The sequence below is a fragment of the Chenopodium album genome, chromosome 5 (assembly GCF_948465745.1).
Source record: "Chenopodium album chromosome 5, dcCheAlbu1.1, whole genome shotgun sequence".
NCBI classification, from domain to species: domain Eukaryota; kingdom Viridiplantae; phylum Streptophyta; class Magnoliopsida; order Caryophyllales; family Amaranthaceae; genus Chenopodium; species Chenopodium album.
This window is the reverse complement of record NC_137838.1, coordinates 56,222,508-56,234,892: the sequence shown is the minus strand read 5'-3', so window position 1 is coordinate 56,234,892 and position 12,385 is coordinate 56,222,508. Positions and strand designations below refer to the sequence as shown.

The 12,385-nt window shown below is 33.5% G+C and overlaps 1 protein-coding gene across 1 annotated transcript; it reads right to left on the bottom strand.

Annotated features, from left to right (window-relative positions):
• Window positions 1–964: 964 nt before the first annotated feature.
• Window positions 965–2,407, bottom strand: LOC145632926 (uncharacterized). Its single transcript, XM_081685248.1, has one exon. The coding sequence runs from the start codon at window positions 2,354–2,356 to the stop codon at window positions 965–967; it is 1,392 nt and encodes a 463-aa protein (XP_081541374.1). The 5' UTR covers window positions 2,357–2,407.
• Window positions 2,408–12,385: the final 9,978 nt, after the last annotated feature.

The window sequence follows — 12,385 nt, the reverse complement described above, 5'->3', positions numbered from 1 at the left end:
CCCTTAAAAAGAAAGTGATAATAATAATAATAATAATAATAATAATAATAATAACAACAACAGAGGGAGTACTTATTAAAACATGGAAGGAGTAGTAGCATTAACATCAACTAGTTATGTTGTCAATCTAATGGAGTTCATACAATAAGCCAGCCAACTTATTGTGTACATTTAAAATAAAATAAAAAAAAGAATTTTCATTGTACACATGCATAGCAAAATAATATAGGCTGTATAGTGTCCATTAAAATATGCTTGTTGCTCTCGCTCCCCCCCCCCCCCCCCCCCCCTAAAAAGAAAAAAGAACAAAAAATCAAAATCACCTAAGGTGTAAACATTTATATTCTTGGAATTTTTGTATTGGCGATAAAAATAAGTGATAGCAAAGAATTGGTTTTACTCACCAGCTTTCATGTATCAAACTATCAATACATTTTAAGTTCTCAATAAATTTAACTTATTATCATCATTTACTATAAAGGGGACTGTTTTCATCAAAATTTTGTGTTCCTTTAAACCTTTCTTGATTTTTTTTTTTTTTTAAAAATATTAGTAGCTATTGATGTAATTCAATTTTATATCTAATGTCATTGTGTTGCATTTGAAATAAATATGAAAAATTAACTAGTACTCATGTGTAAAGACAGCTAAAAAGAATAACGACAGAAGATTAGATTGATTCTTTGGTTTAAATATCAAGCCACTAATAAGAACATTACGAATGTCTTGTATGTAAAAGAAATTGCAATATAGGGTGGGAAAAAAAAGACCATATTACAAATTATTTTTCCCAAAATTAATGCACAAATGAACTCATTTTAGAGAAGGGGGTTGAATCAGGCATGACACCACCAACAATATCCAATCTTCTTTTGCTTAACATTCATAATTTACTATGATTAAAAGAAAGTAAATTGTGTAGTCTTCTTCCCCTACCCAATGTCTTCAAAACTCTCCTACTCACTCAAAAATATGTGGACACAGAATCTAAAGAAGGTGCTCGAGCATCATACTTATTCTTAGCTTTACCACCACCATTCTTGTTATTATCATCATCTTCATCGTTTTTACCACATACTATGGAACATTCGTACCCACAAATGTTTCCAAAACATGAGAATTTACCAGCTCCACCATCAGCGGTATGTCGACGAGTATGTATCGTCCTAGGAAAGATGGTGCTACTACTACTACCACCACCATCAATGTAAGAACCACCATAACCATAAGCTGTTGGCATCTCCGATCTCCATCTTTCTAGCTTTGTCCTTACCCCTTCACTTTCATAATCCATTATTATTGAGCTCCCTCTTTCCTCAAAGTGCTTAAACTTATTATCCTCTGCAATTGCTGCTGCCACTTCTGATGGCGATGGCCCTATTTCTGATTCAGACCATACCGACCCTGCTGCAAAGTCTTTTGTGATAGATGAGTAATGTGGTAACCAATTGTGCTTTTTGTTGCTAGATATTATTGTTTTATCTTGCGTTGCTTTTGCATTATTATAGTTGTTTGATATCCCTTTAATCGATGAAGCTGCTGCATAACTCACAACTGATTCAGCCTTTTTACCTTCTTGGTCTTTTAATTTAATAGCTAAACTTAGATTTGATCCAGCTTCAACTCCATCTACTATAGATAATGGCTTATCAAACGTGTGCTTACCCTTCTTATTATATTCTTCGTTAATATTTTCTGAACCATTGATTATTGAATTATTAGGCTTGGGGAATATGTAACTTTGGTCATATTCATTTTCAAGAATAGAGCTTCTTTCGCTTTTCACACGTCGAAGTTGGTTCAAACCCTTCTGACTATTAGGCTCACCATCTTGGGGATGGCTATTATGATTCTCATCTTGACCCATCAACTTTTGATACCCAACAGCTGATGTGCTAAGTTGAGTGTATAATGGCATGCTACGCATGGTGCTATCTAAGACGGTAACACCAACATTTAAAATACCTTGGGGTCGACCAGATGGGCGACGAACTTGAAGAGCAACGAACCGCATGCCAAGATGGTTGTGATTAAAGGTCCTTGTTTGTGGGGGAATGAGATTGCCTACAAGGACTCGTACCGTGCCCACGTGAACATCACGGAACCAATGTAATGCATAAATTTCAATCATAATGGCTGATGTATCTGACCGAAGAAATTGGTTGTCGACACGAAAGACAAACTTATCGTTCCATGTTGGGTTGGTTACACCTTGTGTGTCGACACGGGTGGTAAGCTTTCGATCTGGGTGAACCCATGCCACAGCATACGTTCGCATAGACCGTGCAACCTTAGCTATATCTTGAGCTGATATTAGATTTATTTCTAAGAGTTGGAAGGGTGATAAACCTGCCATTGCTAAAAGTATGATTCTTATATTGTGTGTAGTCAATAAATTATATTATTTTGTGCTTTTTTCTTCTTTTTTTGTAAGAAGGCTTATGTTCAAAGGAATGTTTTTTTTGTAAGATGGTCGTGTGTAAAAGTTATTATAAAGGTCAACCCACTCATCATCGTCCTAAAGGACGATGAGGGGAGGGTGACATAAATCTAAGAGAAAATTGAAGCAAAAACCAAAGGAGATGAGAGAGAGAAAAAAGTAAAAATTTAGAGAAAGAACAAAGAAGAAAAGAAAAAAATTGCTAGAGAGAGAATAAGAAAAGGAAGAGGGAGAAAGAGAGAAAAATGGAATGCGCCTAGTTATTTAACAATTCTCTCGTTTCTCTCCCACTCAATTAATTTATGTGCAAATCTAATTTTGGTTTGTACAATATTTATGTGACATCTTTTTTTTTTTCAAATAAGAATTGATGTAATTTACTGGGAGCTTTCATGGTTGACATGTTTTTTCTATAGATAAATTTGGATGAAAGAGCTATATTAGATTATATCTCACGATAGGGAACTTAAACTATTACAGTCCACGTTGATATGCATGGTTTAAAATCTTATATAACTTGCTCATCAAAATCTAAAAATAATTTTAATTTAATGAGTAACAATAAAATTCCTTTAATTTACATCAACATATTATTCATAAATTTGTGACATTAATTTCAATTACTAGAGCATAGACCCCATAGAAAGATGTACTTGTATTACATAAGTTGAGTAGCCAACTAATTTTATCCACATTAAAATTCGATTTGATTAATTGATATTACTAAGAAATAAAATATAATGTGAGTTCTTTTTTAATTTTTTGGAATATCAATATGATAAAATAGAATTTTTTTGCCTATCACCTATAGTTAATATATAAACCAAAACTATCTTTCCCTATCATTTTCCTTAATGTCACCGAATGACCACCCATCATCTAGCTTACTCGACCAAAAATTTACCTCACTCACCACATTTCAAGTTAAACTGAATTTTTCATAATGTATAGGTTTTAGACAAAACTCTAGGTGGATGGATGGATTGACTTATATTTTTATGTGTTTGATGTCATTTTCATAAGCATTAATTTGATAATTTAATTTATTACACTTACTAGAAATAGAAAATATATAGACAATAAAAAATGAATTTATTATTTTTATTCCTTCCATTACTCATGGCTAGTATGTACAAAATACTCAATACAATCTATCATCAATCACCAAGTATTAAAAGAAACCTAATATATACTCTCCCACCAATTGCCTTTCCCGTTCAAATATCCATCCTATATATATATGTATATATATATATATATATATATGTATATATATATATGTATATATAAATCTTATATATATATATACATATATATATATATGTATATATATATATGTATATATATATATATATATATATGTATATATATATATATATATATATATATATATATATATATATATATATATATATATATATATATATATATATATATATAAGATTTTATATATTTGTTCAATGTAAGATTTTAAAATTATACACCGCCCTCGAATCTCCAGTTAACGCCGGCAAAAGAAAATATGTTTTATGAATTTACCCTCATATATAAACAAAAAAATTACCATCATAATCATATTTTAAACCCAGGCCACACTCACTCCTTTTTTTCTCTCTTAAAAAATTCTCTCTCTCTAAACCACCAGAACCACCACCTCCATTTACCACCCACACCACCACCAATACCGAGGGACAAAGGAAAGGCCGTCGTTGATGGAGTCATCGGAGACAAGGTTCATTTTTTTAAAAAAAAAAAATCTAGAGTGGGCTAAAATACCCTTTTTACTGAACAATCGCAATGCATCACACCTATACTTTTGAACATTTAGTAAAAAAAATCTGAACAATCACGAATTTTGAACATTTAGTAAAAAAATCTGAACATTGCAAATTTTGAACATTTAGTAAAAAAAATCTGAACAATCGCAATGCACCACACATATACTTTTGAACATTTAGTAAAAAAATATGAACAATAACAAATTTTGAACCTTTAGTAAAAAAAATATGAACAATCACAAATTTTGAATTATTGCAAGTCAAACAAATTTTGAAAGAAGTTTGTCTAACTCGTAATAATTCAATAGTTTTGTAATATAAACTGAACATTTACTGTATACAAAATGAACATTTCTTTATAAAATATGAACATAAAAATTGCATGTTTATGTTCATTTTTTGTGATGTGTTCATATTTTTTTTACTAGATGTTCATATTTTTGTAAAATGTTCAAAAAATTTTCACTAAATGTTCAAAAGTATAGGAGTGGTGCACCTATTTCTAGGTGCACCATGGTGCACATAATACTAATTGACACAACAAGGGTATTGGGTTAAACAAGTAAGAGACCCATTTATGGGCCTCATGAGATTATGACATACCAGGAAAGATGTTGGGCTAGAGTAATTAGATTTGGATTAGGACTTTGGGCTTAACATGGACTCTTATTTAGAGATATGATCTATAAATAAGATCCATGCCAAAGGTTGAAAAGAGACACAATTATCAGTAAATTGTGACACAAGACAACCAGTTTTCCCAAACCCTTATCTCCCATTTCTCTCTCCTCACTCACATCCCTCCCCCTCTCCTCACGTCCGTAAGGTCGGCGCCTATTAGTGGTGGTTCACGGTGTTCCTCGTGGTGGTTTGTGGTTAGTTTGTTTCTCTTCTCCGTTGAAGGTTGATTGAAGTGTTCAATCATGACTAATTAACATTTGTGGAGGTTTAATCTGTGCCTGTGGACCAAGTAGAGGAATCACACTTGGGGTTCTTTATCTCCCATTGTTCTTGCTCGATAGCACGTGTAATCACACTTCAAAGGTACAATTATGTGTTCTTTATGTGTTATGCAATGATCTTGGTTTTTAGATGCATATGAATATGATTCATGCAATTCAGCTTAGAGTATCTAAAGTCTTACAGTGGTATCAGTTAGTCTCTTGCATTTACGCATATTGACAATAAATCTTTAATGTCCACAAATTTTAATTAAATTAATGAGAAAATAAATTAATTATGGTCCAATTATTATATTAAACATGATTTAACTCTTGGAATTGATTAAATGTGATTTAATTTTCTCAAAATAGCCTAGAAAGGATCGAAATTTGCCCTAGAATATTTGAAAATTTCAAACCCTAACCCTAATTATTTCGAAAAATTCGAACTTAATGAGTCATAGAAATCCAATTTTATGTGCTTGTTTGTTCGGTTTCATTTTAAATATGTTTCCGACTTTAATAGCATTGGTTTGATGTATAAACTATGAATTTTACATAATCAATAAATTATTTTAAGTGTTAAATAATTTGGGATTATTTTCATGCAGAACCCTAGATTTTAAAATTAGATTGCGAATTTAATTTTAATTGGATGAATTAGAATCAAAGTTATGTTTAATTTATCATAGACCACATTAATTTTATTTAACGCAAAGTTGTTAATTGAAATTAAAAAAAAAAGAAAAATAATTTTAACGGCTGATTTCAGGCGGCGGCCGCGGTTAGGTGGCGCAGCCACCGGTGGTGGTCCAAGAAGGAGGGTAGGGGCGGGGCAACAGGGGTCTGAGAATAAAAGAGCAGCAATAGCACTGTGCAAAGTGTTGTGCGACACTGCACCCGCTGCTGCTGCAGCGCTGCTTCGACAGCGTATACTGTTAGGCGTACATCCACCGTAGCTGGCTTAGGCTAGCCACACCACGGTGGCTAGTGCATGGTTTTTCAACAACAAAAAAATATTTTATTTCAAAAATCAAAATAGAAAAAAATCAGATTTTATTTTGAAAGATATTACTCCGTATCAAATTTTCAAAAGTTGTTATTTTGATAATTATCCATAATTAAAGTTGTTAATTTTGGAAATGATTTGTTAGGATATTTTGATTATATTCCCAAAGGATAATAATTTATTTAAATAAAGTGATTGTTTCATAATCTTAGGATATAATTGATTTAAAATTTTGTGATCGGCTAGTAATTAGGATAGAATCTCCTAAGTTAGTAAGGATAATCTTTGATGATAAATATGATTTATCTTTTAAGATTAAAATAAGATTTGATTCTATCTCATGCCTAATTTAAAATATATGATATTTTATTATGGTCATGAATAATATATGATATTATCTAGTTGCGGCTTGCAGTAATTAAAATATGAGATATTTAGTTTATTTCATTATATCTATAATTTAGTTACTTAATAATTTAGATTATTTTAATTAATTAGGAGTAGAATTACTAGTTTCCCTATGGATTCGACCCTACTTCCCTATATGCTTTAGCTAGAGGATTTAAAAATTACTTTTGATTAGGTGATATGACTTTAGCTTGTCAAAATTTAGCGTCGTTGCCAAAGAAATGGTTTTATTTTTATTTCTAATTGTTTTTGTAGTCTAAATTATATTCTCCTGTCTCAGAGAATGCAAGTTCTTTGGGACAGTTTCTCATATTTGTCTGTTTAGTTCTTTATTTATGCCTAGGAGATCTAGATCAGGCTACATTTCATTCAATCCTAAAATCGAACGATCTTTTCATAGATAAAAGAATCTTTTCAAACAAGTACGATCTACTTCCGAGGGTAATATACCTTTGGAACTCCCCATTTGTTTCTAGTGACACATAAGTTTTTTCAAAAATAGAGTAAGAGATGACGACACCACCATTCCTCCACCTCGCAAGCTTAGCGATTATTCGCAACCATCCCTGCAAGATTTTCCTCATCTTGCTCCTACGCCTAATCTTGAGGGAGTGGAATTTGAGATTAAACCCCAGTTTATCACTATGATTGAAAGGAAGCTATTCAACGGAGATAAGGGTGAAGATACAAATCTTCATATTTTTAGATTTCTGTAACACCCCCCCAGATCTCCCTCTACGGAAATACTAGTATAATACATATAATTATACCGTAGAGATAGACTTAGGCGTATTACCGCCGCGTGATTACGCAAGACTACTCAAACTAACTAAATAAATCAATACTTTGCAGCGGAAACTTCAAAACTCTTCTTTATTAATAATAACCATAAATAGAAACCAATGTCATGAGTACTCAAATTAAATACAAGACCAAAAACTCCTAATTTAGTTGAAACCAATCCCGGGACTCTTATGCATCAATTATTTATTCCACCTGAAAATAACACTACTTACCATTATGGTAAACAGGACAAACCAAAACAAATAAGAAGTACGGGTTAGCAAAATATGCTAAGTATGATAAGTGCAAGATAATTAAACTCAATTTATTTGCAAACATGCTTTTAAAATCAATTCCAATAATTAATCCAATAATTCCAAACTCATGATTCAAAATCGATTCTCAATGTTCCAATATCCATAACCAATAAAAACAATACCAATTATTTTAAAACCAATTCCTCATATTAAAAATCAATTCCTCATAATAATAAACCAATAAAACCAATTCCTCTCCCAAGTGTGCACAACCCCCAAGCTAGTCTCCTTATGTTACAAGGCTATTCTTGAGGAAAGACCCCGTCATACAAAGCCCAAGGCCTTATCAATAAACCAAATCCGCATAGTGGGATTACTAGCATACTTATAAAGCATAAATAATAAATTTAATTTAATGATTCAATAACTCCTCTTTTAAATCCAATAATTCCAAATAATTCAAACTCTTTTATTAATTTCAACATGCTTTCAATATCAAACCTTTTTAAAACATGAATAATAATTTTAATCATTCAAAACATGATATAAAATTAATGCCTCAATTTAATTATTAAAACTAATCATTTAAACATACTTTTATTTCATAAACCATAATTTAATTTAATTTAATTTAATTCAACACCACAAAACCATTCAAACATGCTGATTCAACCAATCACTTTCAAGGTATCTAGCCACCTAACATACATTGATCCTTGCTTTGCAAAATACACCTCAAAAGAACCCTCAAGTAGCTTGATAAGAAACACCCTACCAATAAATATAACCTTAATCAATATAAGGTTAATATATAATCACAAATAATTAAATTAAAACCTCCCAACTATATGTACAAATTATTTTCTCAAGAACATAATTAAAAATCTGATTTTTATTTAATTAAATCCATTTAATATAATTTTATAAATTTCCCATAATATAAATAATTAATTAAATAAGAGAAAAGTAGAAAAGAAAATAAAAACCGAAGAAGAGAAGATCAAGGAGGTGGCGGCAGCAGGTGGCTGCCACGACAGGTGGTGGTCGAAGGTGGCGACATGTGGCGCCGGGAGTGGTGGATGGGGTGGTGCTCGGTGGTGGCGCAAGGGAGGAGAAATAAAATAAAGAAAAGGAGAAAAGAAAAGAAATTGATTAGAGTATTTGAGAGAAAATTATGAGAATTGTGTGAGTGTTTAATCATGAAACAAAGGGGTATTTATAAGCTAGCATGTGTATGAATTACGGTAGGGAAATGTAGGAAGAATTATGGTAAGTAGGGTTTAAGAGATTACTTGGAGAGGTGAATAAAAGAATTAAGGAAAGTTTTTAATATTAAGGTGATTGTGTTTAATTGAATATGGAAGGTATGTATGTCATGAAAATTGATATGTTAAGAGGGATTAATTAGAGGATAATCAAGGAGGATATAAGGTAGGAAAATAAGATGACCAAATATTTAAGAGATGGAAAAATAGAATTAAGGAAAATAAAAGATTTTAAGGGAATAATTAAAAATCACGGATTAGCACATTGGCAGATAATCCTTCTACAACGGCTAAGATATTCATCTAGATCAATCCTTGACTCAGTAGCTAATGGAAGATTTATGAATCTTCAAGTAGATCTATCAGGAACAGTTATCGAAGAGATGACAATTCACAATTCCCAATACGGGAATCCTAGAGGCTTTGCAAATAAAGGCAAACATAGTGTCGATTCAATATCGTTTTTGCAAGCTCAATTAACTTCAATTTGTTGAAAATTAGAATAACCTTAGTATTTTTATCACGCTTCTGTAGCTAATATTTCTACTATCAATAATACTAATGAAGCTTTTTTGTAAAAACTGTGGAATTAATTGTAGGTCATTGGGAGCAAGATTGTAGGAATTCTGTGGAGCAAGCTAATGCCTTCTAAACCCATAGGCAAAATAACCCATACTCTAACACCTATAATCTTGGCTTCCAAAATTATCCATACCTATCTTATCGGAGTACCAATGTGCAATATCCTCCAACTCCAAAACCATAACAACCACAAGCACCACAATAACCACAACAAAAATATTACCAAATTAAACCCCTCACCAAAGAACCCAATCACCAACTCCACAACCATCCACCGACCCTGCCTTGTTAGAAATTAGAACGATGTTATCTAGTATGCAAAAGCACATGCAGAGTAGGGATTCAAAAATTGATTCAATCTTAGCACATAATAAAATCATAGATAATTAGATTTCACAACTTTCCTCTACTTCACAAACTCGCCAGCAGGGAGCTCTACCATCACAGCCAGTACATCCTATGGATCATGCCAATGCAATTACTCTAAGGAGTGGTTCACACTATGATGGGCCTTCTATGCCCAAAGATGATGAACCTATTACAACAACAATTGCTAATCCTAATTCCCTTGTACCAAGTGCTAATATTACTAACCCTACAGGGCTCTAGGAAAAACTAACTCTTCTAATGTTTCTTTGCAGGGTAAGTCTTAGGATAAGGTTGGAGATGTGCAGGGTTCAGTTATCAAACTTCCATTCCCAAATTTGAAGAGTAAGTTTGATAGCCAATTTGGTAAATTTTTGGAGGTTGTGAAAAATCTACAGGTGACAGTTCTTTTTCACTGATTTAATCACTAGGAAAAGGGTCTTTAATGAGGTAGAAACTGTAGCTTTTTACAAAGGATTGTAGTGCCTTATTGCAAATTAAATCCCCTCTTAAATTAAAGGATCCTGGTAGTTATCAATCCTTTGTAATATTGGTAATGTCTTCATCGATAAAGCATTGTGTGATTTAGGTGCTAGAGTTAGTGTTATGCCATCGTCCGTGTGTTCAAAGCTTAATATAGGTGATTTAAAAGTTACTAATATTACCTTGCAAATGGCATATCGTTTTGTAAAATACCCCTTAGGTATTTTAGAGGATGTTCATGTTAGGGTAGGTAAATTTTTTATTCCTGTTGATTTTGTTGTTTTAGACTTGGCAGAGGATACTCAAATTCCTATAATTTCGGGTAGGCCTTTCCTCCATACTGTAGGAGCCACTATTGATGTTAAAAAATGGAAAATTAACCCTTTCTGTTGGAGATGGTAATATCACTTTTAATTTAGGGAAGGTTTTGAAAGGACCTATATTAGAGGAAAATTGTTGTTTGATTGATGTTATTAATGTCATGGATGTTATTTGTGAAGATAGTTTACCACATGTTCTTGCAAGCTAAGGGATCCCTTGGAGGAAGTTCTTTGTGGTGAATTAACTACATGTGAAGCAGGCATTTGGAGCAAAGAGTTAGATGCCATAGAAAGAGCTCTTGCTATAGAAGAACTAGATCCTACGGAGAGCAAGAAGGTAGTAAAATTTGTTCAGGAATCAAAACCTGTAGAGGTCAAGAAACTAGAACTAAAACCTCTCCCTTCTCATTTAAAATATGTTTTTCTTGATTAGTAGGAATGATAGGATTGGTGTCCTTCGAACAAGTGTATTATTCTAATAAAGGGTTTAGAATTATTAGAAAGCTAATCATTCAGTGAGGTCAAGTGATCTGAATGCCCAGCTAAAGGCTGCTTCTGATCAGTAATATTAACGTATAATTAATATTACAGCTTAATCTTGACTGAACCCTTCGGGTCGCAGCCAAGCAAATAAATGATCCATAATGACGAATTGATCCAAAAGGAATTAATAAGGCATTAGAGTTATTACAAACAAAGGCGTCAGATTCTGAGCTTAGAGCGTCGAAGCTGGCGTCTATCGTCAAGATGATTCTAGAAATCGACGAGACGTTAAATAATCAAAGGCATGACATATTAGGCTAGCACGCACTGCCGCAAGCATCGAGCAGCTAGCAAGGGCTTGCGTGCTTGCAAGGGCAGCTACAGGGTGATGATAGAAAGGCATGCTAGCCAGCTCGCATCGGCAGCCAAGCAGCGCACAGCAGCCGCATGGGCTTACGGTGTGTATTGGAAAGTCGAGTCAAAGCAGCGTACAACAGCCGCATGGGCTTGCGGTGCGTGCTAGCTGGCCGAGGCCCAACACTAAGCAACCTCATTGGCTTGCAGTGCGTGCTGGCAGGCGAAGCCGAGCAGCGCACTAGCAGCCCACGTGGCTTGCGTGTGGCTGCGAGGCCTAACCAAGTCAAGGAGGGCCTTGATCGATTTTCCTTGGTGACCAAGGAGGTTGACCGGTCATGCCCTCTTATGATTGGTGGGTTTGGTGGCTTGGGGAACAAGGAGGCCATGTGGTTTTCCTTGTGGTCCTCACTTAACCACTCCCATGTGTGTGCCAACTGTAGTTTGAGTATTTGTCTAGAAATTTAGTTTAATTTAGAATTAAATTAGTTGCTTATTTTTCTCACACTATTATTTTCTCCCACATGGAAAGATGATAGAATTTTTTGGAGCTTTTGCCTATAAATACCAACTATATTAGTTGGGAATTATTCACTTGAGTTGAACTTAATAAGCTCCCATAAGGTCAGAAAACCTATAAGTTCGTAAAACTCGGGTAGTCTTATTTTGGCAAGCCCGACTAAGCTCCGGGTAAAGGCTGGACGAGTCGTGTTTGCGGGTGGACTCCGTTGGAGGTCGTCGCACTTGCGTGACTCAACGTAGATTTCGAAGTAAGAGCTCTCATTAAGGAGCGAAGCATGCTACAATTTTAAAATAGTCTTTATTCTCTCTCTTTGTTATTTGTGTTGTTAATTATGCATTAGTTATATTAATTGTGAGCAGGTCTTGGGGTCAGGTTTTGTATTCCGTGGGAAGT